The sequence below is a fragment of the Ambystoma mexicanum genome, chromosome 10, assembly GCF_040938575.1.
Source record: "Ambystoma mexicanum isolate Mex_15411 chromosome 10, UKY_AmexF1_1, whole genome shotgun sequence".
Lineage (NCBI taxonomy): Eukaryota > Metazoa > Chordata > Amphibia > Caudata > Ambystomatidae > Ambystoma > Ambystoma mexicanum.
In genome coordinates, this window is record NC_090932.1 from 1,674,485,925 (window position 1) to 1,674,509,761 (window position 23,837).

Below are 23,837 nucleotides of genomic sequence, written 5' to 3' on the forward strand. Positions count from 1 at the left end.
GCCAGTTCATTCTCGTGCTAGGTGGTCTCTTCTTTCCGGCATCGGATGGCAGTAGTCCTGGATGCTGGAGGGTTGCCTTTCTCGTGGCATAGCTGCTGCTCTGCCAGTTCATTCTCGTGCTAGGTGGTCTCTTCTTTCCGGCATCGGATGGCAGTAGTCCTGGATGCTGGAGGGTTGCCTTTCTCGTGGCATAGCTGCTGCTCTGCCAGTTCATTCTCGTCCTAGTGGGTCTCTTCTTTCCGGCATCGGATGCCAGTAGCGCTGGATGCTGGAGGGTTGTCTTTCTCGTGGCTGCATAGCTGCTGCTCTGCCAGTTCATTCTCGTCCTAGTGGGTCTCTTATTTCTGGCATGGCACACGAGCAGCGCTGGATGCTGGAGGGTTGCCTTGCTCGTGGCTGCATAGCTGCTGCTCTGCCAGTTCATTCTCGTGCTAGTGGGTCTCTTCTTTCCGGCATCGGATGGCAGTAGTTCTGGATGCTGGAGGTTTGCTGTTACATATTCTGGTCCATCCAGTGACAGGTAGCACACCGTGTGTGGCCTTGTCACTCTCTCTCTTTCTGGTTCCACTTGCCTTGTCTCATCACATGTTTGTTGAGTCTGCAAGAATCAGAAAGAGTCTGGCTGCATTGTGTACCTGAGGCACGATGTGAGGTGTGCATGGTGTGCTGCATAACAGCATGCAGGCAAAAGAGGGAGATAGAAACTGGGACCCTCTGAACTGCCACCGTCCTCCTCAAGGGAAGGACTGGCTCTGGATCTCTCCCTGGTAGGCCCCGCACCCCTTCTGGGAGGGGCTCCCAGCCCCTCTTCAGAAGGCCAGAGTACAGACCTAGTCACGTTATGCTCAGGTGCACACCATTCTGTACTTGATGCAATGGCTGCTGACTGGAACAAGGTAGGGAAAAGCTGGTAACAATTCTGAGAAAAAGACCAAAGCAGGACCTTTCAAAGAAAGAAAATGGTGTCCCGTGCCTCTATTTCTGAGGTACAGGAGCTCCCTTGCTCCCTACTGCTCGGCTTTTTGTAGCTGATCTTAAGAAATATGTTGGCCGGAGAAGATCTACCCAGCAAATGGTCCTGAAGGGATTCGTGAACGGAGATGGTGCGTGCACGCGATACAGCTCGTTTGGATTAAGTCCCATAAGACTATCTGGGGCTATCAGAAAGCTCAAAAAGAGCCTCTCGGTAAGTCCTCACCATATCCGCGATGACAAGACGAAGTTCGATTGTTCAAAACCTCGGGGTTACAGTTTCTGCCACCCTCTCCATGTCTTCCCAGATCAGCTCAGTTTGTCATATGGGCAATTTTCAGCTGAAGATTCTGAAGTCATTTGTGTGAAGGACCTTTGCAAGTAGCTGCAAATGCATGTTAGAAGAGGCAAAGTGAGAAGAGGGACCCCACCCACAAGACTCAGAGAGAGAGCAACACTCAAAAGGGGGTCATCGGCAGGAACTGGAGATTGATGCAAACCTCACCAAGGGGGCTCATGGATGTACACGCCTGTCCCCACACCGGCAAAGTGGGTGTGAAGTATTTTCCTGTTTCCTTCGCCACTAACAAGTAATTGGCATTGACATTTATTTCAAAATCTGCCTCGGACTTTAGACTTTGAGTGTCTCCATTTGAGCTCTACTTGTCAATGAAGGCTCCTGATCTTATCTCGTTAGAAGAGACCTCTTTATAATGCAGTTCTCCTGAAAAGAGTTACTTGATTCAAAGCTCTGCACTATCTTTGCTGAAAAGACGGTTGTGTTGTTGGTTCAGTAGATTGGTTGTCCCTTGAACTAGGTAGAGAATGTGTGCTGCTAGAACCACCTGCATGAACGAGGACCTCCAGTGTGAGCTAGATCCTCCACCATGAGCTTGAAGCCCCACCCACCATGAGCTGAGCTCAGTCACACGGTATTGCCACAGTGAGTTAGAACCTCCACCGCCAGCTAGATGCCCCATTTGAGCTAGTTCTGTGCCACGTGAGCTGGCAAAACCAACTTGCGTTATAACCCCCACCATGCTATACAACCTACAGCATGAGCGAGATCCCCCAGCGTGAGCGTTAGCACCACCTCCATGAGCTAGGACATCCACCATGAGATAGAACCAGCACCATGAGCTAGATCCAACAGCATGAGGTAGGTCCCTCAGCATAAGCTAGGTCCCGCAGCATGAGCTAATACTGCTACAATCCGCTAGAACCTCTTGCATGAACTAGATCCCCCAGCATGTGATGGCACTGGCGCCACAACCTAGAACCTCCTGCATGTGCTAAGTCCCTCAGCATGAGCTAAGTCCCTCAGCATGAGGTAAGACCAACACCATGAGATAGAACATCAAGCAGGAGCGAAATTCCACTGCATGTGCTAGGTCCCAAAGCATGAGCACCTCAAGCTATAACCCCCACCATGATGTAGAACCTACAGCATGAGCTAGATCCCCCAGCATGAGGTAGCACCACCACCTTAAGCTAGGACATCCACCATGAGATAGAACCGCCACCATTTCCTAGAACCCCCACCATGATCTAGAACCTCCTACATAAGCTAGGTCCCGCAGCATGAGCTAATACTGCTACAATCCGCTAGAACCTCTTGCATGAACTAGATCCCCCAGCATGTGATGGCACTGGCGCCACAACCTAGAACCTCCTGCATGTGCTAAGTCCCTCAGCATGAGCTAAGTCCCTCAGCATGAGGTAAGACCAACACCATGAGATAGAACATCAAGCAGGAGCGAAATTCCACTGCATGTGCTAGGTCCCAAAGCATGAGCACCTCAAGCTATAACCCCCACCATGATGTAGAACCTACAGCATGAGCTAGATCCCCCAGCATGAGGTAGCACCACCACCTTAAGCTAGGACATCCACCATGAGATAGAACCGCCACCATTTCCTAGAACCCCCACCATGATCTAGAACCTCCTACATAAGCTAGATCCCGCAGCATGAGCTAGATCCTGCAGCATGAGCTAGCACTGCTACAATGCACTATACCCTCTTGCATGAACTAGATCCTGTAGCATGTGGTAGCACTGCTGCCATGACCTAGAACCTCCTGCATGTACTAGATCTCCTAGAATGGGCTATGTCCCTCAGCATGAGGTAGCACCAACACCAAGAGCTAGAACCCTTACCATGAGATGGAACCTTCAGTGAGGCAGTGAAGAAGGTCACACAGCACGAGCTAGCACCACTGCCATGATCTAGAGCATCCTGCATGAGCTAGATCCACCAGCATGAGCTAGGTCCCGCAGCATGAGCTAGCATCACTGCCATGATCTAGAACCTCCTGCATGAACTAGATCCCCCACCATGAGCTAGATCCCCCAGCATGAGATAGCACCACTGCCATGATCTAGAACTTCCTGCATGAGCTACATCCACCAGCATGAGCTAGGTCCCACAGAATGAGCTAGCACCACTGCCATGATCTAGAACCTCCTGCATGAGCTAGATCCACCAGCATGAGCTAGGTCCGCAGCATGAGCTAGCACCAACACCAAGAGCTAGAACCCTTACCATGAGATGGAACCTTCAGTGAGGGCAAGAGCCCACTGCATGAAGAAGGTTGTACAGCATGAGCTAGCACTACAGCCATGATCTAGAACCTCCTGCATGAGCTAGATCCACCAGAATGAGCTAGGTCCCGTGGCATGAGCTAGCACCACTGCCATGATCTAGAACCTCCTGCATGAGCTAGATCCACCAGCATGAGGTAGGTCCCGCAGCATAAGCTAGCACCACTGCCATGATCTAGAACCTCCTGCATGAGCTAGATCCACCAGTATGAGGTAGGTCCCGCAGAATAAGCTAGCACCACTGCCATGATCTAGAACCTCCTGCATGAGCTAGATCCACCAGTATGAGATATGTCCCGCAGCATGAGCTAGCACTACTGCCATGATCTAGAACTTTTGAACTAGATCCCCCACCATGAGCTAGATCCCCCAGCATGAGATAGCACCACTGCCATGATCTAGAACCTCCTGCATGAGCTAGATCCACCAGCATGAGCTACGTCCCGCAGCATGAGCTAGCACCACTGCCATGATCTAGAACCTCCTGCATGAAGTAGTTCCACCAGCATGAGCTAGGTCCCACAGCATGAGCTAGCACCACTGCCATGATCTAGAACCTCCTGCATGAGCTAGATCCATCAGCATGAGTTAGGTCCCGCAGAATGAGCTAGCACCACTGCCGTGATCTAGAACCTCCTGCATGAGCTAGATCCACCAGCATGAGCTAGGTCGTGCAGCATGAGCTAGCACCACTGCCATGATCTAGAACCTCCTGCATGAGCTAGATCCACTAGCATGAGCTAGCACCACTGCCATGAGCTGGAGCTTTTAGCGGGAACTTGATGCCCCAGTGTGTGGTTGGTCCTCGAGCATGAGCTAGCACCCCTGCCATGATCTATAACCTCCTCCATGAGCTAGATCCACCAGCATGAGCTAGGTCCGTAGGTCACGCAGCATGAGCTAGGTCCCGCAGCATGAGTTAGCACCACTGCCATGAGATGGAGCTTTTAGCGGGAACTTGATGCCGAAGTGTGTGGTTGTTCCTGGAGCATGAGCTAGCACCCCTGCCATGATCTATAACCTCCTGCATGAGCTAGATCCACCAACATGAGCTAGATCCACCAGCATGAGCTAGGTCCCTAGGTCACGCAGCATGAGCTAGGTCCCGCAGCATGAGTTAGCACCACTGCCATGAGATGGAGCTTTTAGCGGGAACTTGATGCCCCAGTGTGTGGTTGGTCCTGGAGCATGAGCTAGCACCCCTGCCATGATCTATAACCTCCTCCATGAGCTAGACCCACCAGCATGAGCTAGGTCCCTAGGTCACGCAGCATGAGCTAGGTCCTGCAGCATGAGTTAGCACCACTGCCATGAGATGGAGCTTTTAGCGGGAACTTGATGCCCCAGTGTGTGGTTGGTCCTGGAGCATGAGCTAGCACCCCTGCCATGATCTATAACCTCCTGCATGAGCTAAATCCACCAGCATGAGCTAGATCCACCAGCATGAGGTAGGTCCCTAGGTCACGCAGCATGAGCTAGGTCCCGCAGCATGAGTTAGCACCAGTGCCATGAGATGGAGCTTTTAGCGGGAACTTGATGCCCCAGCGTGTGGTTGGTCCTGGAGCATGAGCTAGCACCCCTGCCATGATCTATAACCTCCTGCATGAGCTAGATCCACCAGCATGAGCTAGGTCCCTAGGTCACGCAGCATGTGCTAGGTCCCGCAGCATGAGTTAGCACCACTGCCATGAGATGGAGCTTTTAGCGGGAACTTGATGCCCCAGTGTGTGGTTGGTCCTGGAGCATGAGCTAGCACCCCTGCCATGATCTATAACCTCCTGCATGAGCTAGATCCACCAGCATGAGCTAGATCCACCAGCATGAGCTAGGTCCCTAGGTCACGCAGCATGAGCTAGGTCACGCAGCATGAGTTAGCACCACTGCCATGAGATGGAGCTTTTAGCGGGAACTTGATGCCCCAGTGTGTGGTTGGTCCTGGAGCATGAACTAAAATCTTCAGTGTTGCAAGTTTTCATGGTCAGATCTGAGTCTTACTCGGTTAAGCAGTTGGAGGGTCTCAAAATGAATGTAAAAAAAACCTGTGCATTGCCCAACAAGTTGAGAGACATATGGCATTCTGCTCAATGTACGTATGGGAAGATAAGGTGGAATCTGATACATGACTTTGCAAGCATGTGTGATGGTGCAAAAGTGTCAAGGCACAAAGAGAACATGTTAAGAAAGAGCATGGTCAGGAACATCCAAATCTGAGGGGTCAACCCAACATTCAAGCCATGAACAGCAAGAATAGTGGTGGAAAGGAACCAGGTGGGCCGTAGGGGAGCCTGAGATCAAAAGAGAAAATATCTGATACATTGATGAAGCCGTTGATACCTCCTCTGACCACCACCTCATTTGGGGCCCCTCATAAATATAAGCATCAGTGCTTCCAGTGCTGTTTATGTCGCGGAGGGACCTTTCACCAGAGTGATACAGTAGAAGCGTGATTATGTACGTTATCGACGCGTTCGGCAACCGTTGCCATTGCGCTATAAAGAGGATTATGATCTATGACCGCGCTGCTCGAAGGAACTTGCTTGCAGAGGCTTGCAATTGATAAGTAAATACCTGGATCCAGGGAAATGTATGTATTTATTTATGGTACGTTTGTAAGGCGATTATACAACATGTAAATTGTGTTTCAAAGCGCCCACACGGCAACGTGGAGGGAACATGGGATTGAAAACAATATATACAACGGAGGATACAGACAAGCCTACTAGGCCTTGTGAGTGTTCAGTACATGCAAGTGCAGAGAGAGAGGAGGGGAAGAGGGAGTGAGGGGTAAGTGCTGGAGTGTCCGTTCTCGTGGGTGAGAATCAGATGTAGGTGACAGGTATAGTAAGTGCTAGGGAGCGTTGACCTACAATAAGTGGGTAAGTGCAGGCCTACAGTGTGGTAGGCAAGTGGGTGCCAGGCAAGTGCTGTGTGCGGGCAGAAGCTGAGGCGATTGGGTCTGAGAGGCCAGGGCCCTGAGGATACATAAGGACCCTCGTCACCAATGGTAGTGACTGTGAGGTTAGCAGAGGAGGGGAGAAGGGAAGAGGGAAGTGAAAAGGAAAGTCTTTGGGAGCTTCCGGAATTTGAGGAGGTCCGGCTCAAGGTGCAGAGAAAGGAGGATACTTTTCCACAAGAGGGAGCCAGCTGAGGAAAGAGATCGGCCTCTGACCCTCTGTTTAGCGAAACGCTTCACACACAGAGAGTTGGTACCAGAGCAATGTAGAGGTCTAGAGGGAGAATATTTACTGATAGCAAGTTGCAGGTAGCGTGGCCCCTGGCCCCAGACAGCCTTGTGGATGATGCAGAGGGATCTGAATTTAATCCAGGCAGCAACCGGGAGCCAGTGAAGAGTTTTTAGGGCAGTAGACATGCAGTCCCTGGGCTTGAGGCCAAGGATAAGTCTTGCTGCCCTTTTCTGGATTAGCTGGAGGGGTCGTGGAGAGGAAGAGCGTAGATTCAAGAATAGGCTATTGCAGTAGTCAAACCTAGAGAGAAACAGAGCTCTCGTAACATTGAGCTTCTGGGGGAAAGTGAGAAAAGGGAGAATTGCTTTGAGAAGGAAGAGTTCAAAGTTGGACTTTTTGGTAATGTCCTGGATGTGAGGGAGGAAGTTTAGAGAGGAGTCGAAGATGACTGCAAGGTTTCTGGCTTCAGATGAAGGAGAAGGGGGAGAGCCCATAGAGGATGGCCAGATTGGGGGGGGGAGCAGGGGTCCCAATATGAAGGATCTCAGTCTTGGTGGCATTGAGGTAGAGATCATTGGAACTGCATCGGGACTGGATGGCAGATAGGGCGTCCGGGATGATGGAAGAAGCAAGAGGGTCAGTAGGAAGTTTGAAGAAGAGTTGAGAATTTGCAGGGGGTTGTGGGCTGTGGGCCCCCAGCCCTTGTGGGATGCTATTTTAAGCAATGAGAACTGAGACCTCAGATCAACCTGGCTAATCCGGAAAGCACCTATGGCTTGACACAAGGCAAATCTGCCTTGTATTAGATGTGCAAAATTGAGAGCAACCCCAGGCTCAAGAGATACAGGTTAGAAGAGGGCACCCAACCAAGGTTGTTTCTCTCCCAGACCCCGTATCTCATTGTCTCTCCACATGGCATTCCAAAAGCCTGGCTTTGGGGGGATCTTGCCCACCAGGCACCCCAGAAAATGCGATCGTATCCATCTGAATCTTCCGAAATGTGCAGAGTCTCGGGAGGATAGCTCAGGGGCAACACGCTTGTCTTAGAAGCGAGACGATGCGGAGCAACACAGGTTCGATCCCCGGGTCCGCGCTGAGAAACCGCTGGGTATTAAGCATGTTATAAATAACCCATTACAATTACAATTACAGAATCCTAAACCCTATGGGCTTTCCTCCTTCTCCTTCCACTCAGCCAGAAACCTTGGGGTCATCTTCAACACCTCTCTCTCCTTCACTCCTCACATCACATAATGGACCTTTCCAAGAAGGCCCGCTTAGAGCTGCACCTCCTCAGAGGCATCCTCCCTTTCCTCACCTTCTCCCAGAAGCTCAATTTCACTAGAGCTCTGGCTCTCTCCACGCTGGATTATTGCAACAGCCTCTTTCTCAACCTACCTCTTTCTTCCCTGTACCCTCTTCAACTAATCCAGAATAGGGTTACAAGGCTTATTCTTGGCCTCAACCCCAGTGACCATATCTCCCCAGCCCTAAAATCTCTGCACTCGCTCCTGGTTGCTGCAAGGATCAAATTTAAGACCCTTTGCATCATCCACAAGGCTGTCTGGGGCCGGGGACCACACTACCTGCAACTCTCTCTCACTAAATGCTCTCTTTCAATCTTCTTGCTCCAATTCTCTGCTGGTCAAACGCTTCTCCAAGCAGAGAGCTGGGGGAAGATCTCTCCTACGGCTGGCTCCCTCGCTCTTTCCGTCTTGAACCAGATCACCTCAAGTTCTGTAAACAACTGAAGACCTTTCTTCCTTTTTTTAAATCGTATTTCATTACTGGAACCTTTTACAAAGAAAGTTTTGAAAAATATAAAGAAAAAAAACATAGAACAATGCAGAGTAACAAATTTGGTAAATCTAAAAATAACAATCAAAATTTCTTTTTAAAACATTTAAAATAGAATAATACGAAAGGAGAAGAGAAAGAGAAAAAGAAAAGTGAACAAATGTGACGAGAAAAGAAAAAGGAAAAAAAAGACAAAATTATCATCTGAGTACATAAAATCTTTCCAATCAAGTCATGATTTCACATTTTATCAACGTATTTATGTATTACATTTGTTATACGCCCAGACCCGGGGGTATCACGATGTAGTTACAGACAGTTGGTAATAACAATCTTTATATTGTAAGTGAGAACATAATAAAAACAATAGTAAGGTATCAAACATAGTATATACAATTGGTAGTTAGAGGTCTGGTTAGGCAGTTGGTCTGCATACATACGTAGGGTGGTGGCTCTGTTTGGAATTTGTTAAATAACCAGGTTTACAGTTATTTTTTGAATTGTGCGATGGATGTTTCGTTCTTGATGGTAGGTAAGGCATTCCAGTGTGTTGGAGCAAGGACTTTGAAAGTACTGAGCCCTGCTTTCTCTCTTTTGTATCATGGGATTTCGAGGTGTAAGTCATTGTTAGATCTGAGGAGTCTAGTGTGAGTTTTTTTAATGACTGTCTTGATTAGGTATTTAAGGGCTTTATTGGCAATGCATTTATGTGTGATGCTTAGGGTTTTGAATATTAATGATAATATTCAAAGCTAGGAAGCTTTGATAGGGAGCCAATGGTTGTATCTCCTAATGTTGGAAATGTGTTCAGACTTTGTTATGCCTAGTGCAGCTCGGAGGGCTTTGTTCTGCATGAGTTAGAGTTTGGATATATTGGTGTTGGAGGTGCCTAGGAAGAGGACATTGCAATAGTCGAGCTTGGATAGTATTAGCGCTCTTGCTAATGTGACGCAGTTGTTGGGGCTGAGGAATTTGCGACTTAGGGAGATGAGTTTGGATGTGTAGGAGGTGGACGAGGAAAGGGTGTTGACTTGCTTTGACATAGTTAAGGTGGTGTCTAAGTAGATACCAAGTGTCTTGACTTCTTTTAGGAGTGGGATTGTGGTGCCAACGTTGATGAATGAGGTATAGGCGGGCTGTAGAGAGTCCATTTTGGAGGCTGAACCTGATATGAGTAGCGCTGTTTTATCATCGTTAAGGCATAGGCTATTATTGGCCATCCAGTTTTGGATTAGTGAGTAGACTTGGTTGATAAGCAGTGAGTCTTGCTCGTGGTTGCCTGATAGTGGATTGAGGATCTGGGTGTCATCCGCAAAGTTAGTGTAGATGACACCCATGGCATCCAGGGCTGAAAATAGCAGCTTAGTGTACGCGTTATAAAGTGTGGGGGAAAGACATGAACCTTGCGAGATACCTATGGGGACTGGTATGGGGTTGGCTGATTCTTTGCCTGTGGAAACTCTTGAGGTCCTGTCTGCTAGGAAGGATTTGATCCAGTCAGTGGCATCCTTGGATAGGGTGAAGTTATTAGCTAGTGTGACGCACAGTTTGTCATGGTCGACCAGGTCGAATGCCGCCGACAGGTCCAGTAAAATTAGCAAACAGAGTTTGTCTGCTTCTCTGGTGGCATCCATTTGGATCTTCAGCTCGAGAAGGGCTGTCTCCGTGCTGTGGTTAGGGCGGCATCCTGACTGTCGGTCCCCCAGTAGTTGGTGGTGTTCTATGTAGTTTTGTATTTGGGAGTATGCTATTTTGTAAATTATTTTCAGGAGAAATGGGGCCGTTGTAATTGGTTGATAGTTTGTGTGGGGACCGTATTGGTGTTGAAAGAGGCGTTAACACATTTGGTAATGATAGGGTGGGTGTGCAGAGTTTGACAAGGTGGGATGTGAATTGGTCTTCTTTGCAGTTGGGTGCTTTGAGTTTTGCTCTGGTGTCTAGCACTTCTTTGTGTGAGACTGGTCTGAAGTGAAAGGGAGTGCAAGGTGTGGTGTTCGATGGGCTCACTGAGATGGAGGGGTGGGGTTTTTTCCACTAGAAGTGATTTCTTGCTATCAATTTTCTTTTGTAGTAGTAGGATTTTAGATGCTAGGGCGTCTTGTATTGTGGTGCACCAGGCTTTGCTGGCATCGGTAGGTGCTATGACTTGACAGGGATTCTCTAGCTCTCAAAGGATGGAGAACAATTCTTTGCTATCAGAGGTTGCATTGATGATACGAATGTTGAAGGCATTGGCTTTTTGGGTGACTATAGCTGATTTGTAGTTTGTATTGGCTTCTTCAAAGGCTTTTGCTGATTCTGGGGTGTTAATTGTTCTGTGGAGGAGCTCGAGCGATCTTTTTGTGCATCTCAGGGTGACTGGTTCCTCATTGAACCAGAAGCAGGAGCATTTGTCTGTCTTCCTAGATTTAATAGTGATGGGGGCTAGTAGGTCGATAGTATGGGTGAGGCTTTGTTGATAGCATTCTGGTAGGTAGGCCGGGTTATTAGTGTCTGGGGTAGTATTACCTAGGGCTGCACTCAGGGCAGGAGAGAGGTTGTCTGCGGAGAGCTTTTTGATATTTCTGGATTCGAAGGTTTCAGGTTATTTGGAGATGGTATGATCTGTGATGTTGTTTTCCAGTGTGAAGCCGATAACGAAGTGGTCTGACCAATCTACGGGGGTGATGGAGTCAATGGTGAGTTGAGAGTGACGACCCAATCCAAGGTTCTGCCTTTGGTGTGGGTGGGTTCATTGATCACTGCTTGAAATTCATATCTTGCATAGCTGTGTGGAAGGCTGATGCATAGGGATCTGGGGATCGTTAGAGCCTAGGTTTATATCTCTGAGAATGATGCATTTCGTGTTAGGTTTTATGATGAGTGTAAGTAGTAGAGGGATGTCTAAGTTAGGGTGAGTATTTTTGTTAGGTGATCTCTACAATACCTGTACTACCGAAATTGTCAGTTCTGTTTCATAACCCGAAATCAACCTCTCCCAAAATAGGTCAAGCAGAAAACTTTCAGTCCCCAATCCAAACTTGGCAAACAATATTGATCTAACAGGCCACATACCTTCACATTCTGTCAGTAAATGTTTAAGTTATTGTTTTCCCGGGTCTGTAAATATCTTACACAGTTTCATTGCATTATATCTCTGGCCTGCAGAACCTCCCCAGTGTGTGCTACATTCAGTCTTATTTGCATAAAACCTTTCCTGATTTTCCAATCTGGAAACTTCACCAGGTATGTCGGGAGGACCTCTAGTTTTGTATCAACTTGCATGAAGGAGTTGTGAAGAGACTGAGAGAGCATCAACTCTATCATGTCGATCCAGTCCCTCATCTTCAGTGCCTTTTTTGCCTTCATGGTGTTGCAAATCAAGGTCTCAATGTCTGAGTCCACTCTATCGATAACTCTTTTCGTTCTTTCTTCTAGGGCTGAGAGCATCTTAGATTTGCCCATAGAAAGATGCCATCTGATGTCATCATATAAAGAATGTTCCTGACTTGTAACAATGAGCCGATATAAAGAAATCAATTTCCGATCAGCCTGAATCGTCAATGATTTCAACCCCAGTTTGAATCTCACACCTGCTATAGGGAGACTCATCGGGAAAATGAGGACACTCTTCCAGACCATGCCTTCATGTTTTTCCCAATCCACAGACCACAATGATGGTTTGCTCTTCAGACTGTAAAGGATGACAGGGGCAACTTTGGCCGATTAGAATTTGATCAAAGGAATGAGTAAGAATCTGCAGAACTTCGAGAGGACTTTCCTCATTTGTGCAACGAGTTGCGTTATTTTCCCTCTTGACCTCTTCCTCAACTTTTCTGACACAGGGGGCTGAGTAAACATTATATCCTAGGTACAATAGTTCTTCCACTCTTGGGATGGCTTGGCCTGCCTGTTCCCAATTGGAACGGCTCACCCTTTTAGTCACGTGTTTGAAAATCATGATTTTTGATTTCAGAGGGTTTACTAATAGGCCATTCACTGTGGCATATTCTCCCAGTTTATTTAAAAGGCACTGTAGCCCCACTGCGGTATTATCAAGCAGGACCACATTGTCAGCATATACCAACCAAAAGATCTTATTGCCATTGATTATTAGGCTAGCTGAAGCCGCCCCTGCCAAAAAGTCCCCAATATCCGCCAGATAGAGGTTAAAAAATAACGGGGCTCCCAAACAACCCTGGCAAACCTCACGTTCTACTTTGATGGAATCAGAAAGATGGCCTTCATTATCCAATCTCACCCTTATGGTTGTATCTTTATGTAGCTCTATTAACATAGAAAGTGGACCATCCGGTATGCCCCACTTCTTGAGCTTAGCCCAAAGGAGTTACCTATAAAGGTGTGATTATCCTTTATTTCTTGTGTTTTCACTCAATATGTTCAGGCTTAACCCATTTACTGCAGCCAAGAGACCTCTTCTGAAACCTGTTTGGTATTTAGATAAGATGTTATTGGATTTTACCCATCCCTCGAGTTCTGCAAGGAGAATTCTCCTGAAGATCTAACTGTCTATGTCAAGGAGGGCAATCGGCCGATAGTTCACTGGAAGTGACCGGTTGCCCCCCTTTAAAAGAGGAATGATTATGGCCGATTTCCATTAAGGTGGACATTTTTGTTGGTGATGGATATCCCTGAAGAGCCAGCGTAAGGATTTAGCCCTGAGTGCACTATAGCTCTTGAAGAGTTGGTAAGTTAGGCCGTTGGGGTCCACCGATTTCGAGGTCGATGAGGATACAATCAAGTCCTCCACAGTCTGTTCCTCGAGCAACAAATCCCAACCAACATCTTTTTTTATTGTGTTGTAGGTCCCCCCCTCCAGACTTGCGAACTTGGCTGTCAGATATTCGATCCAATCTGCCTCTGACACCAGGTTACATTGAGCTTTGCTAGGATTGTCTTCCAATTCGTGAATGATAGACCAAAGATTTCTAGCGTCCCCATTCCCAATTATTTTTAGCGTTGCTTCACCATCCTGCTGAAGACGCTGCGCTCTTCTACTGGATGACCAATATTTATAAGCCTGAGTTAAGGCTCTGACCTCTTTCCTCTGTTCTTCCATATTAAGTGTTAAGGATTTTAATTTTCTCTTCTGTTGATTTAGGGATTTTTGTCTCTTCGTCGAAAGTATGACAGTGCATCCGATTTTTTGTCCCTCCTGCCCTGCTTGGTGGGAAGATGGACCAAATATACCTAACAAAATTTTCAGACTTACAATTAATTTGCCAGACTTTCTCTGGAATGAATGCCAATGCATCATTCAATGGACCCCCTTCCCGATTGTTCTTTAACAGTCTCAATGTTCCTTTTCTACTCATCACTTTATGGACGTATTTATCTGGGTGACCAGAGGCTATATCTGTGACTATTCAAAACGGGAGTGGTCACTCCCTCCATCCTCCTTAATCCTCAAATGAACCTTTCTGGTGAACAAGTCTGCTGACATAAAAATGTAGTCTAATGTTGACTTGGAGTTCCCTAGGGACCAGGTTGTAGCGGCTTGTTGCTCCCCTGTTAATGACCCATTGGTCATACTCAAACCCCAACTGCTCAAGTACTCGACCCACCTTCTCCCGTTTTCAGATACATTTCGTGATTCCCGAATCACTTGATCCTTTATCAGGGGAATGCACTGTGAGTTTAGATCTCCTGCAAGGATTATGTGGGCTCCCCCAAATGATAATTTGACCGTTTCCAGCAATACTGACAAATCTTCCATAAAAAATTGGAGTTTGGAGCAGGCGGGGTTCCAATAGATGTTTATTGTAATCACCTCAAGGGCTTGTTGCTGCCCCCTTCATTGAGAAAACACAGGCTTGAATACCCATATTATCAGAAGAGATCTCCCTAACATTACCAATTGTTTTGTTTTTAAATGCCATTAAAAGCCCACCTGCAGGTCTACCCTTATATTTTTGGGGAGCCGGTTGCACAAACAGAGTATATCCTTCCACAACTACAGGGTTCACTAACCAGGTTTTCTGTAAAATAACCACATCCATATCTTGGAAAAGGATCTCTTTCATTTTCCTCGAGGTGAATGTGTTGGAACCACGCGTGTTCCAGCTCGAAAGACCTTTCTCTTCTCCACCTCCTTCTCTTTCTCCCTCCTATGTTAACCATCACCTCAGCCACTGAGACTGGCGGCCTGGTCCCTCAAGAGTCCAATAGTGTTCTGGCCATTTTTCCAATCGCCACCAGCATCGCTCCCCCCCCCCCTGCACTGTCTTCTGGGCCCACAGCTGCTAGTTGGGTGGTTTGTCTCAGCCTGCACTGACCTGATGGGCATCTCCCTTGGCTTGGGATGCCTCTGCCCTTGCACTTACCTTCTGCTTCCCCAACAGGCACCCCAAGCCTCCCCCCGGGGGCCCTTTAGCACGTATCCCCTTCCACCCCAATCCCTCCTCTTTTTGTCTCCACTTGCATGTTCTGAATGTCACAAGGCCTGGTAGGACCGCGGTTTGTTTTCTTATTTTTTCATTGTCACTTCCATTGTTTTATTTGCTCCCTTGTTCCTGTCCCTTGTGCCTTGAGGCGCTTTGAAACACGGTCTTGTTGTATAAGCGCCTTATAAATAATCAATAAATAAACAGAAAGGGGATTTACGCATTGAACCACACTCTCTAGCAAATCAAGGGCTGTTTTATACTGTGACCTTTCAGAGAGTGGCAAAGAGCTTTAAAGGCATATGTGGGCCTTTAAAGGCCTCTGAAATAAGAGGTGTCTTGGGGTTAGGAGGCAAGGAAGCCGCTGTTAGAAGTGTTTACATGTTATAACTTATTTTAATGATGCAAGGACTTGATGTATGAAGTTGACTTTAGGTAAAATGAATAATGCTCGGGAGGATAGCTCAGGGGCAATGTGCTTGCCTTGGAAGCAAGACAACACAGAGCAATACACGTTCGATCCCCGGGTCCGTGCTAAGAAACCTCTGGGTATTAAGCACGTTATAAATAACCAATCATATCATATAATATCATATCAATGTGTTCGCATTAGATAATGGGGGGTCATTACAAGTTAGGGGGTAGCCATGCTGCTATTAGCGGCATGGCTACCCCCTTACCGGGTACCGGGTCTGGGTTCCTTGAATGAGGAATTACCGGGCCATTCCAACCTTGGAGGGCCCGGCAATTCCTCATTCAAGGAACCCATACCCATTCCCATTCGAGCCCCTATAGTGCTCAATGGGAATGGGGAGGGAGCTAATAACGGGCCCTTTTTAGAACCCTGGTCTGCTCGCGGGACCCGCTAAGGGCGCCTGGTAAAACCAGGCGTCCTTAGCGGGTCCCGCGAGCAGACTCGTAATGTGGCAGCAAGGGGTTGACGGCCCCGGCACCTTTACCAGCGCCATTAACCCCATACCACATCACTCATAATGACCCCCAATGTGTAAATAGGAATATTAGTTGATGAAAAGTTCCATTGATCCTCTCAAATTGTGGTGTTTTCATGCAGTTATTAGGAATACCAAATTATTGGTAATGAGTTGCACTTCGACAAAGAGGCAATATTATATCTTTGCCTTTTGATATCCGTAAATTGAGAATTAGATGGACTGTCCCATTAAAGTTAAAACCAACACCATCCGCGGAGCCATCTCAGCAAACCTAAGGTCAAACAACACCTGTAACCACAAAGCGAAAGCCCTCACCAAGAAATAACCAACATAAATTGGCTACATTGAGATATGTTCATCAAATAAGGCATTCTGAGTTTAAAATAAATAGCAGGATTTAAGTCTGCCAGGCTACACACACACCACACCAACAGGTGCCTTTCACCTCTCTCTTCACTTACGGCAACCTCCCTGGCTTTGCCGTCAAAGCCGCTATCCCAGTGTTTGGAGATTGGTGTTCAGACACAAGTGTTAACAACCCTCTGGTACCAATGTGGAACTAAGCTGCCCATTGTTTCCAGTGCCAACCTCACAGGTTGGCATAGACCCGGTTCATGGCCAGTGCAGGCCTCTCTTTATGGAAAGTTTGTGCATAATTGATGCCGGATCTTCCATGCGTTAGCTCTTAATAGCAGCTGGAAAAAGCCCAACTCAATCCTATTGATTGATTGATCACAGCAGATAAAAGGTGACCTCAGAGTAGCCTCCTATCAAGAGCCTCATCAATGACCCCTGAGCAGCTGAAACCATCAGTGCTAGAAGAGGATTAAGAAGAGAAAAGCCTGTTTTCACCAAGTGTGAATTCATTTCTTTCAAAGGATACCCAACATAATGCCAGCTGGAAGCCATGATATGATGGCAGATGCTACTGCTGTGGAGGTTTAGTTGGCAAAAGGCTGCGTGTGACCGTTGCTGATCCCTAATGTCTACCAGAGGCAGGGTCCTCACGAGGAACCTCCGATATCTCTGTGGGATCCGCCTGACCCTCTATTTTGTAAACTTCGATTGTTCATGGTTTGGTTGTGCTCTAACCTTGTTTTGTTTTTTTGTATTCTGCTGTCCAGCCCCATTACAGCCAGGGCGACGACTACCAGACAGAGAGCAGTAGGGGCTCCGACTTGTCCGACATTATGGAGGAGGATGAGGAGGACCTGTACACAGAGATGCAGTTAGAGGATGGTGGACGAAGACGCATTAGTGTCACCTCTCATAATACCCTCAAGGTAAGAGACACCGTCGTAGATGCAGGGTGGGCAGTGCAGGCGTGGCGTTAGCACTTGCAAAAGGCCAGGTGCTGACCAGCCTATTGAGAACTAAAGGGTGGGGGTCTGATGGTGAACATATATGGCTCTTCTGAGAGATAGAGTTGGAGTGCAGGTGGTGAACACACAAGGGGTCTACTGAAAGGTGGACTTTGGGGTTCAGGTGGTGAATGCAGATGTGGTCTATTGAGAAATATTGGTTGTGGATCTTGAGGTCAACACAGATGGGTCTTCTGAGAGGTAGAGAAGGAGTACAGGTGGTGAACACACAAGGGGTCTACTGAAAGGTGGAGGTTGGGGATCAGGTGGGGAATGCAGATGGGATCTATCGTGAGATATTGGTTGTGGATCTTGAGATCAACACAGATGGGTCTTTTGAGAGGTAGGGAAGGAGTACAGGTGGTGAACACACAAGGGGTCTACTGAAAGGTGGAGTCTGGGGATCAGGTGGGGAATGCAGATGTGGTCTATTGAGAGATATTGGTTGTGGATCTTGAGATCAACACAGATGGGTCATCTGAGAGGTAGAGATGGTGATCAGGTGGTGAACGCAGATGTGGTCTCTTGAGAGTCATTGGTTGGGGATCTGGTTGTCAACACAGATGTGGTCTATTGAGAGATGAGAGGTGATGCACTTCGTGGTGAGCACAGATGGTGTCTACCGATAGAGACAGATGGGCTAGTGCTGAACACTGATGAGGTCTGTCTAGAGATGGAGGTTGGGGGTTTGGTCATTAACACAGATGTAGTCTATTGAGAGAAAGAGATTGTGTCCAGTGAGAGACAGAAGCAGGGACCCTGGAGGTGGGATACTGAGAGCTGGGTTTGGAATATGGTGGTTAATTCAATGTGGTCTGGAGTGCGATGGCAGTGGACTCTTGTGGACGCAGATGGTCTTGGATGATTAATAGAGCTATGCCCAGACGCGTATAGGGTTGATCATGGAGGTTGGATCGAGGTTAGGTCTAGTGGTTAACCGAGGTACGCTGTAGTCATTAAGCGGTTAAGGTGTTGATTGTGGGAAGGGGGAGACTCCAGTTCTTATGCCAGCTTTCTCAGTCAACAAAACTCTGTCACCCTGGGCCAGTAATTCTATCTCCCTCTCTCTCCCTTTCTATTATCTGAAAACATTTTGCAAACCACATTTAAGCCACACATAACACACTATCCATTAACCCCTACTTGGAAGAGGCAACACTGCACAAAGGGGGCAGCTGCATATTCGGGTCCACCGTGTGCATGCGCTTAGTGGGGAGATTACCCCCTGCCCCCAGCTGACGGAGAGGTTCTGCCATTGGCACGCCATCCCCAGCGTTCCTGGGCCCAGGGGATGGTCCAGAGAGAGGGCAGTGACCCCACCAGGCTGGCAAGCACAAGCCGGTGCAGGGCATGTGTCTGGATTAACTGTGAAATGCCCGGAGGACTGCCACGCTCGCCCCAGTGATGTGGCTGACTCCTCCCCAGCCCTTCTTCTCCCATGCCTCTGCAGGCTAAGCTGTCTCACTCTGCACTCTACCCGTTCCTTCTCCTTCTCCTCCCCCTGCCATGCTAATAGTGTTATCATGTTTTTATGCAGCGCCTCATGCCAGATTCCCCCGACTTCTAAGCACTGTGATAACAAGTGTTCATAGTATACAATGGCCACGGTGCTCATTGCCCATGCGTCATCTCTTTCTGGTGTTGGACGCAGCGGGGGGACACGTGACTGCGTTCCTGCTGGGGAGTCGGCCTTGTCGGGGAGTGAGTGAGCTCAAAATGCTTCTGGGCAACCATGCCAGTACATGCCCTAGCCGATACCACTGACCATGTTACTCATCCTTAATCCGGACGCCGGCCGCAGCTGATAATGTCAGCAGAATGCACCCAGTACTCATCACTGATGTACCACGAGATGGCACAAGCGGGTCTAAAATTGTCCCTTTTGAGAATGAGTGGCTTGGGGGTATCCCCCTCTGCCCCCGGCTACCATGCTGGGCCCATTCCCAACCAGCATGGGCGACGGTCCCTGTGGAGCAGCACAGCCCTCCCACATGGCAGTCACTCTTCTGGCATCATGACAGCCACTCTTCTTGCATCATGGCACTCACTCTTTTTGCATCATAACAGTCCCTCTACTTGCATCATGGCAGTCACTCTTCATGCATCATGACAGTCACTCTTTTTGCATCATGGCAGTCACTCTTCTTATATCATGACAGTCCCTCTTCTTGCATCACGACAGCCACTTTTCTTGCATCAGGACACAGCCACTTTTCTTGCATCATGACACAGTCACTCTTCTTTCATCATGACACAGTCACTCTTCTTGCATTATGACAGTCACTCTTCTTTCATCATGACAGTCACTCTTTTTGCATCATGACAGTAACTCTTTTTGCATCACGACAGCCACTTTTCTTGCATCACGGCAGTCCCTTGTCTTGCATCATGACAGCCACTCTTCATGCATCATGACAGTCACTCTTCATGCATCATGACAGTCACTCTTCTTGCATTATGGCAGTCCCTCTTGTTGCATCATGACAGTCACTCTTTTTGCATCATAACACAGTGGGGGTCATTACGAGTTAAGAGGTTACCATGCCGCTATTAGCGGCATGGCTACGCCCTTACTGGGTACCGGGTCTGGGTTCCTTGAATGAGGAATTACTGGGCCATTCCGACCTTGGAGGGCCCGGTAATTCCTCATTCAAGGAACCCGGACCCGGTACATCCCCATTCGAGCTTCATAGGGCTCAATGGGAATGGGTAGGATGCTAACAACGGTCCTGTTAATAACGGGCCCTTTGTTAGCACCCTGGGCTGCTCGTGGGACCCGCTAAGGCCACCTGGTAAAACCAGGCGTCCTTAGCGGATCCTGCGAGCAGGACTCGTAATGAGGCGGTAAGGGGTTGATGGCACCGGCACCTTTACCGGCGCTGTTGCATCATGGCAGCCACTCTTCTTGCATCATGACAGCCACTTGTCTTGCATCATGGCAGTCCCTCTTCTTGCATCATGACAGTCCCTCTTCTTGCATCACAACACAGTCACTCTTCTTGCATCATGACAGTCACTCTTCCTGCATCATGAAAGCCCCTCTTCTTGCATCATGACAGCCACTCTTCTTGCATCATGGCAGTCTCTCTTCTTGCATCATAACACAGTCACTCTTCTTGCAGCATGACAGTCACTCTTCTTGCATCATGAAAGTCACTCTTCTTGCATCATGATAGCCACTCTTTTTGCATTATAACACAGTCACTCTTCTTGCATCATGGCAGTCCCTCTTCTTGCATCATGACAGTCACTCTTTTTTGCATTATAACACAGTCACTCTTCTTGCATCATTACAGCCACTCTTCATGCATCATGACAGTCACTCTTCTTGCATCATGGCAGTCCCTCTTCTTGCATCATGACAGTCACTATTTTTGCATCATAACACAGTCACTCTTCTTGCATCATGACAGCCACTCTTCATGCATCATGACAGTCACTCTTCTTGCATCATGACAGTCACTCTTTTTGCATCATAACACAGTCACTTTTCTTGCATCAGGACAGCCACTCTTCATGCATCATGACAGTCACTCTTCTTGCATCATGACAGTCACTCTTCTGGCATCATGACAGCCACTCTTCTCGCATCGTGACAGCCACTCTCCATGCATTGTGACAGTCCCTCTTCTTACATCATGACAGCCTCTCTTCTTGCATCATGGCAGTCCCTCTTCTTGCATCAGGACAGTCACTCTTCTTGCATCAGGACAGCCACTCCTCTTTCATCATGACAGTCACTCTTTTTGCATCATGACAGTCACTCTTCTTGCATCCTGACAGCCTCTCTTCTTGCATCATGACAGTCACTCTTTTTGCATTGTGACACAGTCATTCTTCTTGCATCGTGACACAGTCTCTCTTCTTGCATCATGGAAGTCACTCTTCTAGTATCATGACCGTCACTATTCTTGCATCATGACAGTCCCTCTTCTTGCATCATGACAGTCACTATTCTTGCATCGTGGCAGTCACTATTCTTGCGTCATGACACAGTCACTCTTCTTGCATCATGACATCCTCTCTTCTTGCATTGTGACACACTCTTCTTGCATCATGGCAGTCCCTCTTCTTGCATCACAACAGTCACTCTTCTTGTATCATGACAGTCCCTCTTCTTGCATCATGACAGCCACTCTTCTTGCACCATGACAGCCACTCTTCTTGCACCATGACAGCCGCTCTTCTTGCATCATGACAGTCACTCTTCTAGCGTCATGACACAGTCACTATTCTTGCAACTTGGCAGTCACTCTTCTTGCATCATGACACAGTCACTCTTCGTGCATCATGACAGTCACTATTCATGAATCATGGCAGTCACTCTTCTTCGATCATGATAGTCCCTCTTCATGCATCATGACAGCCACTTTTCTTGCATCAAGACACAGCCACTTTTCTTGCATCATGACACAGTCACTCTTCTTTCATCATGACACAGTCACCCTTCTTGCATCATGACAGTCACTCTTCTTTCATCATGACAGTCACTCTTTATGCATCATGACAGTCACTCTTTTTGCATCATGACAGCCACTCTTCTTGCATCACTGCAGTCTCTCGTCTTGCATCATGACAGCCACTCTTCATGCATCATGACAGTCACTCTTCTTGCATCATGGCAGTCCCTGTTCTTGCATCATGGCAGTCCCTCTTCTTGCATTATGACAGTCACTCTTCTTGCATCATAACACAGTGGGGGTCATTACGAGGTAGGAGGTTACCATGCCGCTATTAGCGGCATGGCTACCCCCTTACCGGGTAGCGGGTCTGGGTTCCTTGAATGAGAAATTACCGGGCCATTCCGACCTTGGAGGGCCCGGTAATTCCTCATTCAAGGAACCCGGACCCGGTACATCCCCATTCCCATTCGAGCTTCATAGGGCTCAATGGGACTGGGGAGGATGCTAACAACGGTCCTGTTAATAACGGGCCCTTTGTTAGCATCCTGGGCTGCTCGCGGGACCCGCTAAGGCCACCTGGTAAAACCAGGCGTCCTTAGCGGGTCCTGCGAGCAGAACTCGTAATGAGGCGGTAAGGGGTTGATGGCACCGGCACCTTTACCGGCGCCGTTAACCCCTTACCGCCGAGGTCGGAATGACCTCCAGTCACTCTTCTTGCATCATGACAGCCACACTTGCATCATGACAGTCACTCTTCTTGCATCATGACAGCCACTCTTCTTGCATCATGGCAGTCACTCTTCTTGCATCATGACAGCCACTTGTCTTGCATCATGGCAGCCCCTCTTCTTGCATCATGACAGTCACTCTTTTTGCATCATACCACAGTCACTCTTCTTGCATCATGGCAGCCTCTCTTCTTGCATCATGGCAGTCCCTCTTCTTGCATCAGGACAGTCACTCTTCTTGCATCAGGACAGCCACTATTCTTGCATCATGACAGTCACTCTTTTTGCATCATGACAGTCACTCTTCTTGCATCCTGACAGCCTCTCTTCTTGCATTATGACAGTCACTCTTTTTGCATTGTGACACAGTCATTCTTCTTGCATCGTGACACAGTCTCTCTTCTTGCATCATGGAAGTCACTCTTCTAGTATCATGACCGTCACTATTCTTGCATCATGACAGTCCCTCTTCTTGCATCATGACAGTCACTATTCTTGCATCGTGGCAGTCACTATTCTTGCGTCATGACACAGTCATTCTTCTTGCATCATGACATCCTCTCTTCTTGCATTGTGACACACTCTTCTTGCATCATGGCAGTCCCTCTTCTTGCAACATGGCACTCCCTCTTCTTGCATCACAGCAGTCACTCTTCTTGTATCATGACAGTCCCTCTTCTTGCATCATGACAGCCACTCTTCTTGCACCATGACAGCCACTCTTCTTGCACCATGACAGCCGCTCTTCTTGCATCATGACAGTCCCTCTTCTAGCATCATGACACAGTCACTATTCTTGCAACTTGGCAGTCACTCTTCTTGCATCATGACAAAGTCACTCTTCTTGCATCATGACAGTCACTATTCTTGAATCATGGCAGTCACTCTTCTTCGATCATGATAGTCCCTCTTCTTGCATCATGACAGCCACTTTTCTTGGATCAGGACACAGCCACTTTTCTTGCATCATGACACAGTCACTCTTCTTTCATCATGACACAGTCACTCTTCTTGCATCATGACAGTCACTCTTCTTTCATCATGACAGTCACTCTGTATGCATCATGACAGTCACTCTTTTTGCATCATGACAGCCACTCTTCTTGCATCACTGCAGTCTCTTGTCTTGCATCATGACAGCCACTCTTCATGCATCATGACAGTCACTCTTCTTGCATCATGGCAGTCCCTGTTCTTGCATCATGGCAGTCCCTCTTCTTGCATTATGACAGTCACTCTTCTTGCATCATAACACAGGGGGGGTCATTACGAGGTAGGAGGTTACCATGCCGCTATTAGCGGCATGGCTACCCCCTTACCGTGTACCGGGTCTGGGTTCCTTGAATGAGGAATTACCGGGCCATTCCGACCTTGGAGGGCCCGGTAATTCCTCATTCAAGGAACCCGGACCCGGTACATCCCCATTCCCATTCGAGCTTCATAGGGCTCAAT

General features: G+C 47.9%; 1 protein-coding gene across 23 annotated transcripts in view; it reads left to right on the forward strand.

The window, feature by feature from the left end:
- The window catches only part of RIMBP2 (RIMS binding protein 2), a 2,252,680-nt gene that overhangs the window by 1,877,270 nt on the left and 351,573 nt on the right, over positions 1 to 23,837 (forward strand). For all 23 annotated transcript variants that reach the window (XM_069620091.1, XM_069620095.1, XM_069620096.1 and 20 more), the window contains one exon: positions 17,018 to 17,176. In XM_069620091.1, the coding sequence (XP_069476192.1) occupies positions 17,018 to 17,176 (159 nt within the window). The remainder of the gene's footprint in view (positions 1 to 17,017; positions 17,177 to 23,837) is intronic.